The 23,915-nt window shown below is 41.3% G+C and overlaps 1 protein-coding gene across 3 annotated transcripts in view; it reads right to left on the minus strand.

Moving 5' to 3' along the window:
- LOC124776370 (kelch-like protein 26) overlaps positions 1 to 23,915 on the minus strand; it is a 305,806-nt gene that overhangs the window by 36,487 nt on the left and 245,404 nt on the right. For all 3 annotated transcript variants that reach the window (XM_047251345.1, XM_047251329.1, XM_047251337.1), the window contains exons 4-5: positions 16,441 to 16,686; positions 4,064 to 4,267 (exon numbers count right to left, since the gene is read on the minus strand). In XM_047251345.1, coding sequence (XP_047107301.1) covers positions 4,064 to 4,267; positions 16,441 to 16,686 — 450 coding nt within the window. The remainder of the gene's footprint in view (positions 1 to 4,063; positions 4,268 to 16,440; positions 16,687 to 23,915) is intronic.

The following is a 23,915-nucleotide window of genomic DNA, read 5'->3' on the forward strand; positions in this document are numbered from 1 at the left end:
ATTATCAGGCATGATGAAAGGAAGAAATAAAGTGTTGCATATCAGAAGTTCAAAGCGTTGCAACACCTGTAAGAACTGCATCTAATTAGAAGAGGGCTATTAGGAAAAAAGTCTAAACATTCAAGCGGATTGACAAATACCTGGAAGGGGCAAATCAGTCTCAGTTCACCTTTATTACCCCAGTGATTACCACTAATTTTGGACTCATCTTACAACTTCATTATCTTGCTACACATAAGTGAAATAACTGTTACACAACCAGCAGTGCCACCTTTTCCTTAGTAGTGCTCATTTTTATGAACATTTACAGTGATGAGTTTCTTCCTATTTGGTAGTTACATTCAGTTCTATAACACTATAATTATGTATGATCAGAAACTTACATAAATATGTAATGTGTCCATATGTTTTGATAGTGATTCTGACAGCAAAAGTACTGTCTTATCATCTCATGGGCAGCAAGGTACTTCACACTGCATGTAGCTCAGCATCACATATGACGACCAATTCACGTAATTTCCCCAAAGAGAGATCTTGTCATACTATACAGAATGGAGAAATTCCCAAGATTAATTCTATTTGAGATGTGTGATATATATAAAATAAGCATGCAAACTGATGAAATTGGCATATGGTGACTGGTATATCTACCAGCACGAACAATGTGTTTTTTGTATGGTTATCAAAAAATTTCAGAATAATGAAAGGAGATGGCATCTCCAGGTAGTGAACACAGATAACAGCAGGTGCAATTTACAAGTATTTTTATTTGATCGACAACAGGATTTGGCTTGTTTTGCAAGAATGCATTGTAAAGCCTCAAAATCCACTCAAATGAGATCAGGGTTCTTGCTTAGAAAAGGCAGATTTGTTATCAGTGATACTGGAAAGGTATGCGATTCAATCATTGTCACTCTTTTAGACAGACTACATGATTTTACACACACACACACACACACACACACACACACACACACACACACACACACACACACACACACACAAACCATTACAGTGTCAAGTACCAGTGGACATTTTGTCATTAAAATAATGCCCCACTAATTCATATTAAAGTACTTCATAAATTTTCCTCTAACAATCAAGGTGAAAAGGTGCTGACATCTGCTATGACATACTTCATGCCAGAAGGCAATGCCCATTTCATAAAGGATGAGACTCAAGCCTGTTTGTACCTACTCTGAATTTATTGAGATGCTGACACAGAATTCCGTGCAGTTCTTGCACAACTATCAGATCACAGGAAGCATAACAACAAAAATAATCAATTTTTTATGATGTAATGTAATTGGATACGTAGCGGCAGGGGAACACATACATGAAAGGAGATTATACTTATGCAAGCTTTCGGAGCCAGTGGATCATCCTCCTGGCAGAAGGGTTGAAAGATAAGGAAGAGGGGTGAAGGAGAAGGACTGGAGAGATTTAGAAAAAGAGACAGATTTTGGAACAGTCACCCAGAAATTCAGTTCAGGGGAGATTTACCAGATGGGATGACATGAAAAGATTGATTGTTGGGGACTGCACCAGACAAAATTTGAAAACATGAGAGCTTAAGGGTGGAAGACAGGGTAATATGTAAGACAGATTACAACCAAAACATTGAGCACAAGTTACAAAAACGTGGTGCAAGAGTGAAAAGCTAAGTGCATTGTGCGTAACAGATGTGAGAGGAGGAAAGCAAAAAATACACAGGTCAGAAAATGAAAGATGTATTAAACTAAAATGGAGTGAAGAAAGGAGTAGGTACTTTGAAGAAATGCTGAGACAGAAGGAATTAACGTAAATTAAAGTTAGGTAGGTGGCAAGAGCCTAGAACATGTTGTAGCACTAGTTCCCACCTGTAGTGTTCTGAGAAACTGGTGTCTGGAGGAAGAATCCAGATGACGTACGGGGTGAAACAGACAACAAGACAACAATTGTCATGTTGTAGAGCGTGCTCTGCGACATGATATTGTGTGTTGCTGGTATACACCCTCTGCCTATGCCCATGCATCCTATCTGCTAACTTTGTGACAGTCATGCCGATGTAAGAGGCCAAACAGTATTTACTACACAATAGCTTGTATATGATTTGTCGTTTCACAGGTGCCACTCCCTTTGATAGTACATGTTTTGTCAGTTACAGGACTAGTACACGTGGTCGCAGGAGGGTGCATAGGGAAAGTCTTGCACCAGGGATGGTCACAGGAGTAGAGAGCCACGGGGTAGGAAGATGGGTGCAGAAGGAGCACAAGGGCTGCCAAGCGTAATGTGGAGATTGGAAGGGCGACGGAAAGTCTAGGTGTGGTGGGAAAAATCTCTGACAAAATAGATCTCATTTCACGGCATGATTTTAAGAAGCCATGGCCTTATCGAAGTAGCTGATTAATACATTCAAGACCACGATAATACTGAGTGACAATTGGTGTGCCCTAAAATTATGTTTTGAGCGATCAGCAGTACCAGGATTGGCTGTGGCAGCCTGGGAAATCTGCTTTTGAACTAGGCTGGTAGGGTAATTATGTCCCGTGAAGGCTGAGATGAGGATGGTGGTGTATTGCTGTAAAGAGTCTGCATCAGAAAAAATATGTTTGCCTAGAATGCCAAGGCTGCATGGGACTTAATGTGACATGGAAAGGATGGCAACCGCCGAAATGTAAGTACTATTGTTGGTTAGTATGTTTTTTGTGGACAGAAGTGCGCACTGGCCAACGGTGAAGATGAGAGCACCATGAAGGAAAGTGGCATGGGATTTGGAATAGGACCATGTGAAATTTAACTGAGAGAAGGTATTTGCAGATTCCTGGAATTTTAACAGGTCAGCCTCACCACGAGTCCATATGGTAAAGATTTCATCAATCTATCTAAACCAAACTTGAGGCTGAAGGCTTACGAATCCCAGGAAGGCCCCCTTTGAGCAACCAATGAAAAGGTAGGCATTAGAAGGATCCATCCTGGTTCACACAGCCACACCCCTGATCTGTTTGCACCTCAAAGGTGAAGTATTTGTTGGCAAGTATGAAGTTGATTAAGGTGAGCAGGAAGGAGGTCGTAGATTTGGAATCAGGTGGCACCACCTGAGAAAATGTTCAGCAGCAGACTGACCATGTATGTGGGGGATGCTGTTATAGAGGGTGGTGGCATCAATGGTGATAAGCAAGGTGTGTGGTGGGAGTGGGACAGGCACGTATTTCTGGTGAGGTAGGAAATTGTACTATGGGTTGCAAGTGCTGACCAACTAAGGCAGATTATGTTTGGTGGGTGTTTTGAACCCAGCAACTATGGTTGGGTTTGTAAATCTTAGAAAGAAGGCAAAAGTTGGAAGTGCATGATTTTGGTGGAGTCAGAAGTTCTTTGGATTAGTCTTTGTGAGGAGCCTGAGGTTTTAAGGAGGGACTGCAGGTCAGTCTGAATCACAGGGCTCGGATCTTTATGGGAGATGCTGTATGAAGAGGTGTCAGACAGCTGGTGTAGACCTTCACTAATATTTCAACCTTTCTGCCGGAAGAATCAGCCACTGGCTTCTAAAGCTTTTATGTGTGTGTTCTAGTGCTGCCACTTGATGAGTAGATTTTTTTTATCTATCCAATTACATTGTTGATCACAGATTTACCACCTCTTTTGTGCAACTCACCTCATCTCTTATCTCTCTTCAATATTTATTTACCTTTGTTTATGAGTATTACTCATAACTTCTACGCAGCTTTTTACCTCCAGCAAATTGTTAATGCTTCTTGCACATTACTCTGAGCATCAAAGGATCAATATCTTATGCATCTGTTGCATTGTGTCTGCCTTCTGTCAGGCTTTTTCATTTCCTTCTATTTAATACTTCACTTAAGCATTGCTTATTTATCTTCCTCCCATTGTCTCTTCTCAATATCTGCAGTAAGAGCCTTTAAAATACTTCAGAGCACTGTTCAGTCTACCGATTTCATCTGCTTGTATTGAACACAATCCAGAACTCATTTTAACCAATAATTCCAAGTGTATATAAACGAAGTTACTATTTTTAAAAAGTATCATTTTGCATACTTCCAAATATATAGTCATGTGGACAAACCTCAGCTTCAGGGCAGTCTACAGGAAAATCACAGCCCAGAAGATATTCCAGTTGCATAGGGGATAACCTCTGGAAGTCTTGAGTTCGTGAAAACTCACGGAGATGACTGCTCATGAACCGATACACACGTCGCCTCAGTTGTGAGAGCGAGTAAGTTTCAGCAATTGTTGCTATGTCCACGCAGTTCTCCAAATCAAGCTGAGTCTGTACAAAGAAAAATAACTATTTAAATAGGATTATTACATGTACAAGTGTTTATAAGAATATTGCACAATGTAATTTACAAACTATGCAAAACAGAATTTTTTTTGTGATTCTTGAGTTTCTCCCGGCATATTTGATAATCAAAATATCCGCGGGTTAACTGCCGGTCTACAGTGTCCAACGGGCACAATATTTCGGCGATCATACATGTCGCCATCATCAGGTGAACTGACGGACTGAGCTCCAGTCCGTCAGTTCACCTGATGATGGTGACATGTATGATCGCCGAAATATTGTGCCTGTTGGACATTGTAGACCGCAAGTACACCTGTGGATATTCTGAGAATTTTTTTTAATATGATCTGCTAATTTTTTGGTCCAATCCGGAGGCAGAAAATCTAAACATATGAAGTTTTGGACCAAGTGAAACTTGAAAGGAGACCAAGTTGACAGGAGGTACAACAGTGATGTCAGCCAGGACATAGTTCTTCAATGTGAAATATAAGTCACTGTGCAATATCTTGTAAATGGGAACTACAACGCAACTGTAATACTTTCATCATTCAGTATATTTTCACTAGTGAAATCATAATGGAAGTACGATATGCAGCTAGTGCAATTTACGTCAGGCTAAATATAGTGCCAGATCCAAGGCAATCACGAAAGCTGCATCTGTGCATTGACTAGATGGCATTGGATTAATATAAGTGAGTAACACTTCTTTGGTGTTACCTTTACTGAGTGAATTAGCATCTGGAAATAGGTTTAATATTCAAATAAATGTAAAAAACAATGCTTGTACAAGTTTTCAAACATGTATATTGTAATTCTGTCATAGATTTCACAAAGCTGAGGAAGTACATGCATGTATGAAAGTTGCTGTGGTGTGCTACAAGCTGTCACCCCACGGTCAAAGAAGTTACAGCTCACTGCAGAGGTGCCCTCTGAGAATGCGGCTGACAGCCTTCATCAACAATATGTTAAATGGAATAGTGGCATTTTATATTTGTCAAAACTAATAGTTCCAATCCGTTTTAAAATGGCGTAGACAGGCAGTGTGATTGAGAATTCAGCTCAAGTTCTGAAGAAATAGTCTTGGGTAAGGTAATTGTCGGGAGCGAGCTAGCTATAATAATGTGGTAAGTCTTCAATGGAAGAGACTACCAATGGTACACACTGCTTCTCATATCCTTCCATGATAAATTTTTGAGGAACTGGTTTCTAGTTTTGTGGCTGACAGAGTTAGAATTCATCTAACATTCCATATGATGAAAATCCTTAGTAGTACATTTATGTTTAATGGGATTGTGTAATTATTTATTGGCAGGGAAGTATGTTTATGGACTGTAAGGAACAAGATTCGACTGTGGTTGTGAGTTGGTGATTTGCAATAGCCGACTAGGATCCACATTCTTTTGTGAAGTATTGCAATGGCACACTAAGAGGTTATTGGGTTATGACTATTTTCATTATAGTATGGCACACTCTACAGATTGAGTTGTTGCTGTTTGGTGGTTGTTTATAAGAGTGTCTTTTGGCCTTGAGCAATGTAATGACTCAAGAGCATCGTACTTAAGGTGACAGACAATAGCATCTGAGAGCAGGATTTGTCCCCGAGTTTGTAAAGACCTGCCCTGATATAATGAAAGAGACAGACTACACTTTTTTAAGGAACCATTACTGAAGACTTCTGTACAGCAAGGCTATTACTTGTGATCTAACAATATCAAATGGCCATTTCAACTAGGGATCTTTACCAGAATGAGATTTTCACTCTGCAGCGGAGTGTGCGCTGATATGAAACTTCCTGGCAGATTAAAACTGTGTGATTTTCACCCTGCAGCGGAGTGTGCGCTGATATGAAACTTCCTGGCAGATTAAAACTGTGTAGCTGTGAGGACCCGGCGTGAGTCGTGCTTCGGTAGCTCAGATGGTAGAGCACTTGCCCGCGAAAGGCAAAGGTCCCGAGTTCGAGTCTCGGTTGGGCATACAGTTTTAATCTGCCAGGAAGTTTCTTAGGGATCTTTAGTTGGTAATTTATTGCCAACACCTGAAGAAGTTCTAATTTTATTCTGGTATGGACCAAAGTGGTGGTGGCACCTGGGTTCTTTGTTTGTCCTTTTTTGTTGGTGATTACTGCCCATCAGCAGAAACTTAAAACTTTGATGGCACTTTTACACTTACAACAAAATGGCTGTGCTGGATATTAAAAGAAGAAATATGACAAAGCTACAATTCCTAAAAAGGAAATTAGATTCTTGACTTATTACTTAAAATAAATTGCTGTTCAGTGATGTCTTATTAAACCAAGACTAAAGTTAACTGAGAAATAATAATTTCAAGAGAAAGGAAAATATTAAAACATACTCTATGTAGTTGTGATCGTAGAAAATTTAATGCAGGAAGTGTTAACTACATTATGACCATCTAGTCTAAAAAGAAATATAAATACAATTTTTTTGAAGAAAATCACTTGAGATTCAAAGAGATGTATGGCTGACTGGGCTTGTTGCTTGATCTCTGTGAGGCTGTTTTTATTTCTATTTATTTATTTTAGGTCACAAAACCAACAGATGTCATAAGTGCCCATGTCATAACCTTAGAACACCAATATGTAAAAGAAGTTAAAAGTGACTATACACTAAGCACAATCTACAGAAGCAAATAGAGCTAAAAACAAGGACGTCCCCTTGGAGAAAGGTCCACAAAATGTGGCGCAGAGACAGTGGAGGTCCCTAACCTAAGATCAAATGTCCTTTAGCATATTGCTATGGTGGATAAAAAGGAACACATGATCAACAGCCCATGTGTTGTTTACTAAAATGGTCAATAAGTCAGATGGCAAATGCATATTGGAACCTGTGCGGTTAAAAAAAGGGCATTGGGCCAGGAAATGGCGATGAACATGAAGTGGTGCAGGATCACCACGTAACAAGTGCCGATGGCTAAAATGACAGTGCCCAATATGCAACCTAGCTAAAATGATGTCCTCATGACAGGGGGGGCCCAAGAGGGGATTGGCCAATACGTTTGGAGAGGTTTAATTTCTTGGTGCTTGTTCCCAGAACACAAGACCAGTGGTGATGCCAAAGTGACACCATCTGCCATCAGACAGCAACACAGAGATCATCTGAAGGAAAGAAGAGCTAGTAGGTCAAGGTCGGAGGACTGCAGCCATGGCAACAGTGTCAGCAGCCTCATGTCCCATCAGACCCATGTGACCAGGAAACCACATTAACATCACAGTAGCTCCCTCAACAGCAAGCAGGTGGAAGCTTTCTTGGGCCTGTTGCACTAAGGGATGGACTACGTACAGCATACAAGCTCTCCAAGGGCACTAAGAGAATCTGAGCACATTGCAGAATTTAAAAACGTTTGCCACTGGTGTGTTGGGTGGCCAGATAGAGGGCAAAGAGTTCTGCTGTAAAAAATCGAGCAGTTTTCTGGAATCCAATACCGAAAATGGTCAGTGCCAATGAAGAAGGCACGCAGGAAACCACAGTCAGTCTTAGAGCCATCAGCATACACAATGGTGCTATTGCTGAGATGCGTGCAAAGACAAAGAAACTTACAGTGATAGATCGAATCCAGAATAGTGTCCATGAGAAGCAAATGAAATCCGAGATGAACATGGTCCACCTCATGAAGCCAAAGTGATGAAAGGTTCACACCTACCAGAAATGTGGCAGGTAACGTTAAGTTAAGCTGCTGGAGCAATAGAAAAAAACAGTATCTGAGAGGTAACAAAGTAGGGCATGCTCCGTACTGGTGGTCGAGGGAGTAATTGGAAAAGGGGGCATAGGATGGGTGGCTGAGCATGAAAGAGAAATGGCAAGCGTATTCACTGATGATGGCATCATGCTATTATGACAGTGGGAGTTTGGCAGCTTCTACATAGAGACTCTCAAACGGGCTACAGTAAAAGGCACCTGTTGCCAAACGTATTCCGCGATGGTGCGTTGTGTTACAACACCATAACATGGACGAATGTGCAGAGGAATAAACGAAACACCCATAGTCGAACTGCAAAAGGACAGCGATTGGCATGAACGGAGAAGGGTGGTCTGATCCGCTCTCCAGGAAGTACCACTTACAACATGTAGGACACTAAGGGGCAGGATATAGCATGCAGCCAGGTAAGACACATGTAAGGACCCAGAAACTTTTCTATCAAGCATGAGCCTCAGGAATTTCATAGTTTCAGCCAACAGAAGAGCAATAGGCCCAAGATGTGAAGACAGTGGAAGAAACCAATTGAGCCACCAGAAATTCATATGAGCAGTTTTGTCAGTGGAAAAGCAACAGCTATTGTCGAAGCTCCACAAGTAAAGATGACTGAGACATCGCTAAAGATGCCACTCCAGGAGACAAGTCCATGGAGAACTGCAATAGACGGCAAAGCCACTGATAACAAGGGAGTCCATAAAAGGGTCAATGGCTATAGCAGAGGCGACAAGCAGGACAGAACCTTGAGGGACACCCATTCTCCTGCATAAAGGTATCAGACAAGGCCGAACCACACGTACCTTGCAAATTTGGTCTTTTAAAAATTCCATAAGGAAATGGGGTAGGCAGCCTTCAAAGCCCAATTACTGGAGTACTGAGGATACCAGTCCTCAAGCAGGTGTCTTAGGCTTCCTCCAAATCAAAAGTCACAGCCTCAGTCTGCTATTTCCACGGAAAACCATTTGTGACGTTGGTTGACAGTTTAACAACATGGTCAACTACAGAACGATGTACTCGGAATTCACATTGTACAGTGGTTAGTAACTGACTGATGTTCATCAACACAACTTGTGAGAAAGATGGTGTGGTAGCTAGAAGGAAGGTTATTAAGCATCTGGGAAATGTGCCCTCTGTGATTCTACGTACAAAGGAGAAAGTGCCTGCCCACAAGAGAGATGGTCAGCAAAATCTGAATGTGAACATAGTCCAGCCCTGGGGTAGAACATCAGGATGAGGTGACAGCATGGTCAGGCTCAGTCATTGTAAAGACAGCAGTGTAGCATTCACATTTCTGAGAGGAGAAGGAAATCACCTGAGCCTCCTCAAATTGTTTCTGAGGGAGGAAGGCAGTGTGATAGTGGTGGAGCTTGAAATCTCTACAAAATAGTGGTCCAAGATGTTGGAGATAGCAATAGGATTCACAATGACATCTGCTACGGTCAGGCCTGAAACTGGGGAACGAACTTCAGTCCCAGAGAGCTGACAGAGGTTGCCCCACAATGGAAGAGGGAGTGAAACTGTTAAAGGAACTAGAAAAGGGAATCCAGTAAGCTGTTTCGCTATTCTGTAAAACCCAACAGTACTGCGCAAGCAAGTCTTTACAACAAATACAGTTTACCATTGTGGGATAATGGTTAAAATGTAGAGAGCACATTTCCGTGTGTGAATTGTGTCACGGCACACCTCAGTGCACCAGGGGAACAGGACATCGTGTGGTAAAGAAGTAGACTGAGGTAAGGAACATTGTGAGGTGCAAAGGATAATGTTCAAAAGCTATTCTACTTGGTCATCATAACTGGAGAACTGACTGATGTTCATCAAAGGTCATCAGGGAAGAGTAAAGCCTCCAGTCAGCCATAGAAAGCTGCCAATTGGGTTTACACCCAGGTGGGGTAAGAGTCGGCAAACGGATAGAGCACAGGAAATGATCACTTGAGTACGTATAAAGAGAGAAGGGATCACTAGAATGACGGGCGAGCTTGGCATTGCAGAATGAGTGGTCCAAGTGGGAATAGATGTGCGTGGAGTGTGGAAGGAACGTGAGTGGTCCAGTGTTTAAGACAGATGGGGTTGAGTTGAGCGAGAAGTCAGCCACGAGGGAACCTCTCCGACAAGTTCTTTAAGCGCCCCAAATTAGATGGTGAGCATTATAAGTCACAGAGCAGCAAAAGGAGATAAGGGAGCTGACCAATAAGCTGGATTAAGTCTGCCTGGTGACAGCAAATGACGAAGGGCTGTAGACGTGAAAAGGTGAAACGAGGAAGGAAAATGTGGACTGCAACAGCTTGCAGCCCAGTGTTGAATGAGATGGTTTAGCTCTTGACGTATCCCAAATGAGCAGTATGACTCCCCTTGAGATGGAATGCCATCCTCAAGGGAAAGGTCAAAGTGAACAGGAAGGCAATGAGAAAAGTTGAAATTTAGTCTTGTTTTGTTTCAGGGCAGAAAAACAACTAGGGTTATACGCGTCCATGTCAGAGCTATAGAACACAAAGACAGAAGAGTTAAGAATGACCACACGTCAATCCCAATCGACGTAAGAGAAGACAGCTAAAAACAGGCATGTGGAGAAAGGTCTATAAAATACACCATAGAGAAATGGATGTCAAGAACTAAAAATTAAATGTCCTTCACCATATTGCTAAGATGGATAAAAAGTAAAACACAGTCGACAGCCAGTGCGTCATTTGCTAAAACAGCCAATAACTCAGATGACACACAATGGGAATATAAGCGATTAAAAAAAAAGGGCATTCTGTCAGAAAATGGTGGACAGTTAAAAGTTGGGTGCAATGTGCACTAAGCAGCAGGGGAGCACCTCTGAACAAATTGCGATGGCCTAAGAGACAGTGCCCAATACGCAACCTTGTTAAAATGATCTCCTTGTGGCTACAGGGTTGAAAGGTCATCCAAGCCGCTGTGAGAGGCATAATAGCCCGGAGCTCATTCCCATGAAAGGAGGACCAGTGGTGATGCCAAAGCAACACCGCCTGCTGACACAGGGCAACAGAGATATCATCTGAGGGAATATAAGAATGAGCCGTCTGAAGTACAACAACTGCAGCCTTGGCAGCAGCATCAGCGGCCTCATTTCCTGTCAGTCTAACATGACCATGAACCCACATAAACATCACAGTGGTTTCACCGAGAACGAGCTAGTGACAGCTTTCCTGGACCTGTTGCACTGAGGGATGGGCGTTGTGCAGCGTGCAGAGGCTTTGAAGGGCACACAGAGTCTGTGCAGATGACAATTGAAAGGTCTGTGTTTCTGGATGTACGGGGTGGCCTGATACAGGACAAAAAGCACAGCTGTAAATACTGAGCAGTGTTTCGGGAGCCGATACCGAAAAATGTCAGCACCAACAACGAAGGCACACCCGACACTACGGTCAGTCTGAGAGCCATCAGTATACACAAAGGTACTATGGTGTCCTGCGAGGACCATCAAACAGAAGGTTTGAGAGTGAGGCTGGATTAGTGTCCTTAGGAAGCGAATGAAGGCCAAGGTGAACACATGCAGCCACATGAAGCCGAGGTAGTGAAGGGGTCACACCCACCAGGAACGTTGCAGATAGCATGAAGTTAAGCTGCCAGAGCAAGAGCCAAAAGCTAATTCCAGGAGGTGGAGAAGAGGGACATGCCCCATACTGGTGATCAAAGGAGTCATTGAAGAAGGCATGCGTGGCAAACATACCTGCTGAGGGGAGAGTCACGGCGGTAGGACAGTAGTAGTTCAACAGCTTCAGCATACAGACTCTCAATCAGACTAGTGTAAAAGGTGCCAGTGGCCAAACGGACACCACAATGGTGGATAGTGTTAAGACAGCGAAGAGGAATGGACGTGCAGACGCATAAACAAATCACCCATAGTCACGTTTCGAACGGGCAAAGGACCAGTACAAACTGAGGAGGGTGGTTCGATCTACATCACAGGAAGTAACATTGAGGACAAGTAGGCTGCTGAGAGACAACATACAGCGGGCTGCCAGGTATTACATGCGGGAGGACCAAGAAAGTTTCTATTGAGCATGAGCCGCAGGAATTTCGTTGTTTCAATGAACAAAAGAGCAACAGGGCCAAGATATAAGTACGGAAGAAACCAATTGCACTGCCAGAAATTCATACAAATGGTTTTGACAGTGGAGAAATGAATGCCATTGTCGATGCTTCAGGAGTAAAGAAGATCAAGACATTGCTGAAGATGCTGCTCAATGAGACAACTTCATGGAGAACTGCAATAGATTGCAAAATCATTAACGAAAAGGGAGCCAGAGATGCCCAGCGGGAGAAGTCAATATCTGGTTAGTGGCGATTGCAAAGTGGACGATACTCAGATGGAATCCTGAGCTAAAGGTATCCGACAAAGCAGAACCCACATGTACCTTGGTCTTTTAAAAACACCTGAAGGAAACTGGGCAGGTGGCCACAGAAGCCCCACATGTACAGCACATGGAGGATACCAGTCATCCAGCAGGTGTTGGAGGCTCTCTCCAAGTCAAAGAACATGGCTACAGCCTAGTATTTCTGCAGAAAACCATTCATAACATGGGTGGACGAAGTGACAAGATGGTCAACTGCAGAAAGCTGTGCTCGAAACCCACACTATGCAGTGGTTAGTAAATTGCGAGACTTGAGCTGCCATACCAGCTGGGCAGAATCATATGTTCCATCTCCTTGCAAGCACAGCTAGTGACAGAAATGGGACAGTAGCTATAAGGAAGGTGTTTGTCCTTACCGGGCTTAGGTATGGGTATGACAGTGGCTTCATGCCAGTGTCTGGGAAATGTGCCCTTCATCTGGATGTGGTTGCATGTATTAAGAAGTGCCTGCCTGCAAGAGAAAGTTTATGGAACATCTGAATGTGAACATCGTCTGGCCCTGGGGTGGAGGATAGGGATGAAATGAGAGCATTATCTAGCTCTCTCTTAGTAAAGGCAGCATAGTAGCACTCATGATTCTGAGAAGAGAAGGGTACTGCTGAGCCGCCTCTGCTCGTTTCCGCAAAATGGTGGCCCAAGGGGTTGGAGACAGTAATCGGTTCCACAAGGCCATCATCTGATACTGTCAGTGCAGAAATTTGGGAATGGATCTTGGTCCTAGGGAGTCATCGGAGGTTGGTCCACCCAAGAGGGAGTGGAACCGTTGAAAGAACTAGTAAATGAAATCCATCTAGCTTTTTTGATGTGCACACAACTGTTTATAACAAATGCAATTTACCATCATAGGATGATGGTTAAAAACATGGAGAGCACGTCTCCGTGTGCAAATTTTGTCATGGCATGCCCGAGTCCACCAAGAGACTGGGACATGGCATGGCAAAGAGAAAGTGTGAGGAATGGAAAGTTCTGTGGCATTTGTAAGGTATTCCACCTGGTCATCACAACTGGGGAAATGAAGTTTGTTTTAGGTCACCAGGAAGGAGTAAAGCCTCCAGTCAACTTCAGTAAGCTGCCATTTGGGTGTGGACAAAGGTGGGGTAGGAGTCAGCAAACATATAGCACACAGGAAATGGTAACTAAGGTATGTGTCAGGGAGAACAGACCACTCGAGATGATGGGCAAGTTGGGCAGTGCAGAAGGATAAGTCCAAATGTAAATAGGTGTGTGTGGAGTCTAAAAGTCTGTGTCAAGGCAGAAGAGGTTAAGTTGTTGATGGAGGTCAGCCAAGGAGGTACCTCTCTGACAGGTTCTGGGAGAACCCCAAAGGGGATAGTGTGCATTAAAGTCGCCAAGCAGCAAAAAGGGGTGCCCAACAAGCTGTAGAAAGTCTGCCCTGGTGACACTAAATTATGGAGGAATGTAAACTGTACAAACGGAAAAAGTCAAGTGAGGAAGGAAAAGGCAAATTGCAACAGCTTGAAGGCAAGTAGTCAGGGAGATGGTTTAACTAAGAATGTTACCCCATATGAGCAGCCCAATTTCCACACTGGAGGGGGGAGTTCAAAACAGACTGAGAAGAAATGCGAAAGGTCACAGCAGTCACGAGGAAGCAATTTTGTTTCCTGGAGGCAGAGAACAAGTTGATGCTATGAGCAGCTATGAATCCTCCTTGTTGAGAGTGAAGAACATGAATATTCCATTGGAGGAGAGTCACGGCAAAGAAAAAATGGAGGGATGTCACCTCGGTGACTGCTGAAAGCCACCCTTTGAAAACTTGCTGCTTCAGGGGACAGAGGAATGACGATCCTTCTCCAGCGTCAGCATTCTTCTGCTGTCAGCCTGTTGAGTCTAGTGCAGTAAAATGGCTGGTAATGTGCACCAGCAACACGGACGGCCGCCGAGTGAGGGTACCACACGGCGACACCATCAAAGAGGATCTTCGAGTTCCCACAACCATGATGCTGAATTTGAGGTCGCATGTCTGCATGGTCATGTACTTCGTGGCATAAGACATATCAATAACTGTACTGTAGGTATCAGATGGTAGAATGAAGGGTTTCCAACTAGCTAACAACTTGTGAGCAACTGGATAAGGTGCTTTTTCCTTCACCCAAATCTCCTGGGCAGCCAACTCATCAAGATACATGAGAATCGCAGGAGGCGGTGGCATGGTCGCCAGTCCAGTTGATACAGCAGAGAGAAGAAGGCGGACAATTGCCTCTACTTTTTTCATCGTCTGATGGAGGGCAACGACACCCTGATCAAAGGGGAACATTTGGATTTCTGCTTCTGTCAGACCATCGAGCAATCTACTGTAAATAACACCACAGGAAAAATTCAGAGTTGTATGGGCCTCAACACACTAACAGGATAGGCAGCCATGGAGGAGCGAAGCTGCAAGTAGTAGTTGTGCTTGGGAATCAGAAGTAGTCTTGCAAGGAAAGTACCATTGTGTAAATGAGAGCAGGATTTCACAGGGCCAACAACTGCACCAACACCTTTCTGAATAATAAATGGAATAAATATAATAAAAAAACTGACCACCTCCATTACATGACACTACAAGATACCGAAGTGCAGCTTGGAGAGCTGTTGAATCTGTAGGTAGCCTCATGCTGTTTACATTTCTTAGACTCAGATGAAAATGACTGGCTCATTGAAAAAAAAAAAGCCCCATAATTGCCAGCATCTCTGATGGCATGCTCCTGTGCAGCTGCTGAAGCATAATTTCAGAAATGCCAGATATGGCCTTGCCGTGGCGGATGGGCTTATGTACTTATGTAACTAATAATATCACACCTGTATACACCCACCCACACTGAGCAGTACAGTTTGTTTAATGTCAAGTGTACACCTCAGGCATTGTTGTATGATTCATTTGTAGTTGACCCCTATTAAATTCTGATGCTTACAGGGCCATCTATTGCTACATTTTGTAACTATTTATTTTTCCTCTGCCAAATGTGTTCTCCCTTCTCCGATGATATTCTGTTGCAATTTGACGTCATTCTGTTCAGTGGTGTTATTTCTACTGCTGTTTGAAAGTTTAATTATAATCACCCTGTAGATTGCACTGTGTGCTAAGTTTTGAAAACAATAAGTTACTTACAACAGCTAAAGAAACTCCATTAGGCTTGTGAAAGTAATGTTAGGCAGATAATTTCTGCTGATAGCATCTACAGAAAAAGATAGATGACTGTGGTTCATTCCGAATGCTATTACTATTAAAAATTCACAAATACGTACAAGTGACCCATTAATAAATAAGAGATCTTTGTGACAATATGATATGTCAGGTATGTTACAAGCTAAAATTGCTTATATATACACTAAACTTTCTATGCTGGAAAAATCTATCATACTTGTTTATAAAATGGCACAGTGCAACCAACCCCTTCTGTTAGAAGGCAAGAAACTTTTATTCCTTCCAAGTACTGTTATTTAACAAAGCAATCATCTTATAAAGTCCTTTTATTACAATAGCTGGGAAAGAAGAAGAAGAAGAAGAAGAAGAAAGAAAGAAAGAAAGAAAAGACACACCACCTGTTACAGCATTAAAGCTACACTATACTCACAGTATTGGGGTTAGAAACACACAAAGGCCATTACAGATGAAACACTAGCTCAAACAGACAAAGACGGGCAAAAGAGAGGACGAGGTCTTGTTGTGAAGACTCATTCTTCTTGAATGCCAGTCCACTGTATTAATGCATTTGCACCCTGCTTGAATTTTAATCACAAAAGCAAATGAATCAAGCACTCTTTGGTCATTTCATGCCAAAACACAGTGAAAAGAAGAAAGCATCATTTACCACAAGAAGCAAAAATCATAGTATCACATGATGCGAACAGTACAATATTGTCACTTATTTGCTAACTCTTTTGTACAGAATAAGCATATGGCATCATTGTTTCATAGTTACCAGCTCCCAAGAATCAGCAAAATATTTACATTTTCATTAAAATAGCATCGAACAGTTAATTTCACCAGTATGTAGCCCAAATTTTTAATTAATTAGTTGTGATTACAACAAAAAGATGAGAATGTTACTGTGGCATAGGACATACCTGAAGGTAACTAGAACATGCCTCAACTACTGCGACAACCTGAACATGACTTGCTGCCGACAGCACATCCTGAATGTTTGCCAGGTTGAGGGCCAGACGTGATGTGTAAGCATAGTCCAGTAACAGGCGCATTCCTGCTGCAGTCACACCGTTCAGACAAATTTCACTCTGGCGAGACTCTCTCATTGCATCCGTAAACATGGCACGAAAGTAGTCACTACATGATGCAAGTACCACTCTGTGTGCCTAGAAGTGAAGTAATATTCATATAGTACAACATAAAATTTGAATTGCAGCACAGTGGAAACTTACACGGCAAACAATATCGCAACATTGACACACTAAAAAAAGCATGCAAGGTATTTTCTCTTAATTGTAAACTAACACCTGACTAAGTAGGAAACGTAAAAAGTCTGATATCTATTTACACAAAAAAGCAAGAACTGGTTAATGCACATTATATATTTAAGCAGCAATGTCTGTCTAGATATTTTAATTGAGCGAACAATAGATGTGATTAAAATTGCAAGTTTCTTGTTTAGAATGATCCAATACCAATACAAACTTACCAAAATGCAAAATGTTTCAGGACCTCGCCAACCAACTTAGAATGAGTGCTCACATACAGAAGATTTTTGTTATTGTTAGGAATTTATCCTTTGCAACCAATCATTTATTTATAATTGGCATGGTGAGCACTGAACTCATTGTTAGCTTTTCTGTTTCTAAACCTTCAGAATGCATTACTCATTATTACAGTTTACATGTTGGTGGTGTATCCAATACAGATTATGAATGATCTGAGCTTGCTTACACGATTGTGTGTGTTACAGCAAAGTAAGGGACAATTTAAGATATGAGATATGACTGAATCAAATATAGACAGGACTATTTTTCCCCTTCATGCCTTTTTGTAAATTGAAAGTGGCGTGATCTCTGCTCTTTGTCACTTTTGTTTCCAGTAAGTCTTCTGCACGGCTAGAACATTGTGGCACCTTTTATTTAGTTAGAATTGCAATGTCAAAGCAAGAGGTACTGTCACTTCTTGTGTTACACATCATGATCACGTTTCTCACAAGAGGGGGCATAAAACCATCTGAGAGAGATTTTAGGAGAATGATATAGAGCTGAGAATGCAGCTCACTAATGCTGCCTGAGGACGAACATGACTGAGGAGAATATTCACATTGTGTGTCAGCTTGCTTAAGATAGTCACTGGGAAAAAGTTGCTGAAATTGCCACTAAGGTCAGCGTAAGCTACAGTACTGTTCAGGCAATCGTTACTGACAACCTTGGATATCAGGAAGTGACCACAACTCGTGTGCCAATGCTTGACCCCACAGCTGCCTGAACTCACAAAATAATTCAGGAATTGTTCTAGGCCACACTAGGACATCCTCCCCACAGTCTCTGACTTATCACCCTGCAATTTTAATTTCTTTGGACCACTAAAGGAAGCGGTCAGATGAAAAACATTTGACAATGATGGCACTGCCTAAATGCTCATCATAGCCTCATTCATTTTACAAAAAAACATGATCAAGAAACTGCCTATGCACAAGGGAAAATGTGTTTCCCATTCAGGAGAGTATTAGAAAAATAAGTTTGTGTATGTCAATTTTTCGGAAGCCTAAATAAACCTATAAAAAAATTCCAGTCTATATTCGAATCACCCTCATATCCAAGAGTGTTAGTTTACTGATAGGAGAATCTCAACAACGATATATTTGCTGCACTTTCATGATGCCTTCGAGAGAGAGAGAGAGAGTCTTTGTTTGTTGAGTATTTTTAGCAGAATGTGTCATGTAGTAACACTCAATTTTTAGAATTCAATGGGAGGAAAGTGCAGAAATGCGCTTTCCTCTTACATTTGTGCTGTGCGACATGCTAGAAGTAGTGGTTATGTAACAGTTTGTATTGTTATTAAACGAGTACAAAGTAAGATTGGGTTTAATGTCCCATCAATATCAAGTTCATTTGAAACAGAGTACAAGCTTGGATTCTTGCATGGAAGAAAATCAGCAGTGCACTGTCACAGTAATCATCCCAGATTTGCCTGGAGTGATTTAGGGAAAACCTGAATCTGCATGATCAGATGTGGGTTTCGGCCATCATCCTTCTGAATGAGTCCACCGTTAAAACGAGTACAATCTACAAGTGAAGCGCCTTCAGAATGCACAGGCACTGGGAGACTATTTCGTATCTTATATGGAATTTGTGGAATGGTTTACCTTTCACACATGTCATTCACAGATGATGCAGGCCTTGCAAGACCCAGTTCTGTAGGCAGCCAGAATGCACCTGTCTGGAACTATATTAACACACATCTGAATCCCGGTAATCTCATCAGGAGAGGTTTTCTGCTAACATTTAGATTGTGTGGTTGGCAATCATCTTTTATTGTCTTTGGTTCCAACCAGCACATGGAACTGGAGCATCTTAGTTTCAATGTAATACATCTACAGAATGACTGACACAGTACTACATATTATGTGTAGCAACCTCTGGTTCCCGAATGATGGAGCTTGTAAAGCATTGAGAAATAGTCTACATGTAAACTGTGAAGTATTCAATGCCAAACACAAATTCTACGATTTCATACAGTTTTTGTTTAGTCACTTGAGAGACATGTCAACAGCTGAATTATGCAATATACTTTGGTTAATAAAAGAAAAACTTTATTTGAAGTTGTTAATCCCGTGGTTGTGATTTTGCACAATACATTAACACAGTAACAAAGTTCATCATCATACTATTTCATTTACAACAAGCACACTCAATAAAAGTAAAGAATTGTAGCATACACGCAATTAGTAATGCGTTTTCTCGTAAAAACATTATTTGAGTATGCTAAACAACGAGATAGCAAAAATTGAATTTAAACATTTTATGTGGAAATTTATTACACAATCTCAGTTTTCACTTTACTCAAAACAACAACATAGCTAACTTGACGTGAAACTTTTCATTTAAAGTAAAATAATTAAACATAATGTAAAGAAACTGTTCATTTTGCAAATGTTCGATTATGAACAAGAACTTAATTTCAAAAAAATAGGAACTATATTTTTTTATTATAGTATCAATATATATCCATAGTCATTGTAACTGACTTTTGTTTACAAAATTATTAGCAACTCAACCTTGTCCTCCTCGTATGTTCATACGGAAAAACAAAGTCTACATAAAGGTGCACCAACTTTGCTGTCATTTGTTGTTTAACTTTGAAACATGTAAAATGTGATTCAATTGTCAGCACCTTGTAAACTTCTGCAAGTATTAATTTCAGTAATGTGTGTTTTACAAAAAATGTGAATCTTTGTACTGTTCTCATTAGGTGCAATGCTGTAAATATACATGAAGTTTTGTTGTCTACAATGATTAGTGCTATTGTTTTGGAAGAATAAAATGGAGCAAATGGATTTCTACCTCATGAATTAAAGACCCAGCCCACATAGATGCTTGTCCAAATGGTTAACAAATACTGTTCACTACAGGTGAAAAGGTAACTGTTAGTACTGACAAACTTGTAAGTATTGCTTTCCCAATAATAATGTCAATGTGAAATAATAGTTTTCTATACACCAGCTGTGCACTAAAGACTGAATGACATTTCACATAGTTAGTTAGTTATTGACAATTGGAAGGTCCTGTCATAACCATATGAACATGCTCAAAAACAGTGGAATGTCATGTTTAGAAGGTATCAGACATGTAATGAGGTTCATGACAGAGTGAACACCTGAATTTTATAAATGACATGGACAGATAACTTTTCACTAACACCTGTACAATCACTGTTATTCAGTCTCAGAACCTGTGTGTAGCTCATAAAAAAAACTAGTTAAAAGTAATGTATTGGTTAGGAAATGTAATCCTCTGTATGTAACCTATTATTCCTCAAACTCTGTTGATGCAAGGCTACACACCCTGTATATAATCCAGGCGAACCAGCACAGAATTTTCTAACAAATTTAATTTATAGGTATTGTAGCAACATATACAAACATTGGATTAAAGTGCTGCCAGCTATGGAAAACCAGGCAACATTTGGCTTTCAAGTACCATCTGCTGATGCACCACTCTTTGAAGATTTTAGAACTTTATTGTATTCGTTAATTTACGCATTCCAAATACCTCAAATTTTTTGTTTCACAGCTGCTACATCACATTTGAGGGCCATTTCCTCCATGTAATCCACAATTTATATAGCGCTTGGTCTCCCAAAGTATGAGGTTTATCAGACCAACCCCTTTTGTTCCATGTTAAATTAATTCATTTGTTCATCCAAAAATATTTCAAGAATGTGGGAGACATCATTTGTTTGTAATACACACACACACACACACACACACACACACACACACACACACACACACACACACACACAAAAAAAATTCTACAGTAATATCAAGTTGTTGTTCTTGTACGTGATCCACTCATATTAACGTGACCACTGCCTATGTTTGACGTTAACATACAATAGCCTTTCACAGATGGCAACTTTAGCTGTGGAGGATTTATAAAGTATGATGGGGGATGTGGAAAACAGTGCATTCATTGTTGTTGTTGTGAAGAATTAGAACAATTTATCTGATGTCCAAAACGGCATGATGATTGGTTTTCAGGCCAAGAGTGGAAACATTGCCAAAAATGGTTAATTTTGTAAACTGTTTGTGTGCTGCCATGTTTTAAGTGTACCATGCATAGCAAAATGATGCTACCCAAGCAAGACAACAGTGGTGCACAGAAGGAGGGTGAACGATTTCTGCAGAGATGTGTATGGTTGAATAGACATCCAGCTGACTGCACAGATGAATCAAGGGGCTACCAACAGTGTCTCTTCGATGACCATACAATGAACATTGCTGCCTATAGGTCCCTGCAGCAGGCACCTGGTTACGATGCCCAAACTTACTTGTGTTCATTGGCATCAAAGGCTGGAATTCGCATGCCAGTACTGCAACAGTGCATCCACTGAATGGTGACAAGTGGCCTTTTCAGATGAATCACATTCTATGTTCCATCGGACAGATGGCCCTGGCATGTATGGCATGAAATGTCTAAAAGAAAACCCTTACATACGGCTTTTTTTTTTCCTTCGGCACAATGGCACCTACCAGCACGACAATTCAGCATGTCACTGTCAGAAGTGTCCAGGCAAGAGGAGGGAGCGTTATGGTCTGGTGAATGTTTTCATAGCATTCCCTAGGGACATCTTCATTCTGGAAGGGATGGTGGATTAACAGGAGTATGCAACTATCCTTGGGGACCCCGTCCACCATTACATGCAATTTTTTTTCCTCGGCACAATGGCATCTACCAGCACGACAGTTGAACATGTCAGACAGCTCGCAGTGAACATACATGGTTTGAAGAGCACCAGGGTGAGTATACTGTACTCCTCTGGCTACTGTGGAACTGTCGCAGTACTAGGTACAGTACATCCTGTATAGAGTCCCGCAACCATCTCTTAAAGGATAGATGTACAGAGACTTTATGTACTGTACCCGGTAATGGGATACTTCTGTAGATTCGTTGTTTAACAGAAATCTACTAATACCAGTATTGCTGGCCCCTGTTTACCAGTGTTGTCTGTACACAGGGCCTGAAGATGGCATAGTAAATTGCCAAAACTGGTAGCCAAATAAAATAAGTTTGGAAACTAGATGACTGAACGGTGTTCGATTTGGCATCCTGTATCAAACAGCCAAGTCCCACAATCAGTTCTAAAAAGATAGACCTACAGAGACACTCTTCTTTATGGCCGAACACAGTACCTCTCAACCTAGTCTGTGATCATCAACTAAGAAGACACCATTGTCTTCTAGTAGGCCAGCTGTGTGATTAGTGTCTTAGTCATAACTGTAAGTGAAATCTACTGTCGAATGTACTCTGTGTGGGAGACTTATTTTATCTGTATCAACTGATACATTATGTCCTGAAAGAATTATGAATACTCACAACATATCTGCGGATATGGATTATACATAGTTAAATTCTTCCTATCTATGTTGTAATAAAGTGAACTAATATTTTACATTTTTAGTACCCATTTGGTCTCCTCTTGGGCCAAGTAAAGAACCCACAATTGTACCAACAAATATATTTTCCATCCGGTACAACACACTGTGTCTAGGTTGGTCGTTTTTGTAGCCTTGCCTCACCTGCTTGCAAAGTGTTACGGTGTGCAGGCTCCCGTGCATTACACTGGATTTCCCTTTCATTATTTCTGTGCATTACATCAACTGTTTAACATGTCTGAGCAACCACAGGAAATGTTTTTAAACGAAGTTGTTCATTCCAAAGTGCATCAAGTTGAATGACTGATGCCCAGTGTACAACAAATGACAACATCCTCTCCCAGCAAGTATCTCCACCACCAGTTGCTGCACCCAAGTTTTGTCCATTCACTCAATAGTATGGAAGAGGAATGGTTGGAAGATTGGGTGCAGTTGGAGGCCCACTTTGCTGCATACAACATTGCAGGTATGGTGCACATCACTTTTTTTCTTTAGCCAGCCGAAGCTGTGTACTGTCATTTTTAAAGCTGTGCCCCGATTCTCATCCTGAGACTACTAGTTACAACAAACTGGTTTGGCTGGTGAATGAACTTATGAAAGTTAGGGGTATGTCATGGCAACAAGGTTTAAATTTTTTTGATTCAAGCCACAGTAGTCACATACCTTCAAATGGTGGGCTACTGAACTCAGGGCTGACAAGACATTGTAGTATCAAGTGTTTTTGTGGACTAGGTTAGTCACATCATTTTACATGCTGCAGTCACACATTCATGCTGCTTCTCAGATTGATAGATCCTGATCAGAAAACAGTCCTGTCTATTGTGAAATCTCAAACTTTGTGGACACAACTGAAGTTCTTTTAGAGGCTCCATGTATTTCTGTTGTTCAAAGTACACAATACGCAGTCTGAAGTTCATGACGGTGTTAAAGTGATCAAAAACAGGGCTCAACAGACAGTAAATGTACAGGTAAACATTTTTTGTCTCAAGGTACACGATATATAATACAGTAATCTGTGAGGTGGCCTTGTCCTACATGCTTTTCCAATGTCATATTTAGACAGTGTTTTTACAGGGTGACCACAGTTCAAGCACCAGCCAATGCCGCGTAGGGGCATGGCTGCAGCACAACTGTGTACAAATGCATTCTGTAATGGCAAGGCCATTAAAGCCAGTGCAAGCAACAGCTTGCACTTCTGTATCAAGGAACTCTTCTTGTGCAGTGCATAGCCAGAAAAACAAACTTTTTGTGGTATTAAGAGTGGCTCAAAGGACAAATAAATTGCAGTTAGACACTGCTGCATCTGTCTCCTGTATTAATAAACACGTAGGAAAGGATCAGCAGCCCACAGCTACAGTAGCCTACATCTATTTTGTCTGCATGGACACGAAATTTCAGTACTTGGTATTTGCACTTTGCCAGAAACTTTTCATGGCGTTACAAAATGTGTAG

This window comes from Schistocerca piceifrons, chromosome 1 (assembly GCF_021461385.2).
Source record: "Schistocerca piceifrons isolate TAMUIC-IGC-003096 chromosome 1, iqSchPice1.1, whole genome shotgun sequence".
Classification (NCBI taxonomy): domain Eukaryota; kingdom Metazoa; phylum Arthropoda; class Insecta; order Orthoptera; family Acrididae; genus Schistocerca; species Schistocerca piceifrons.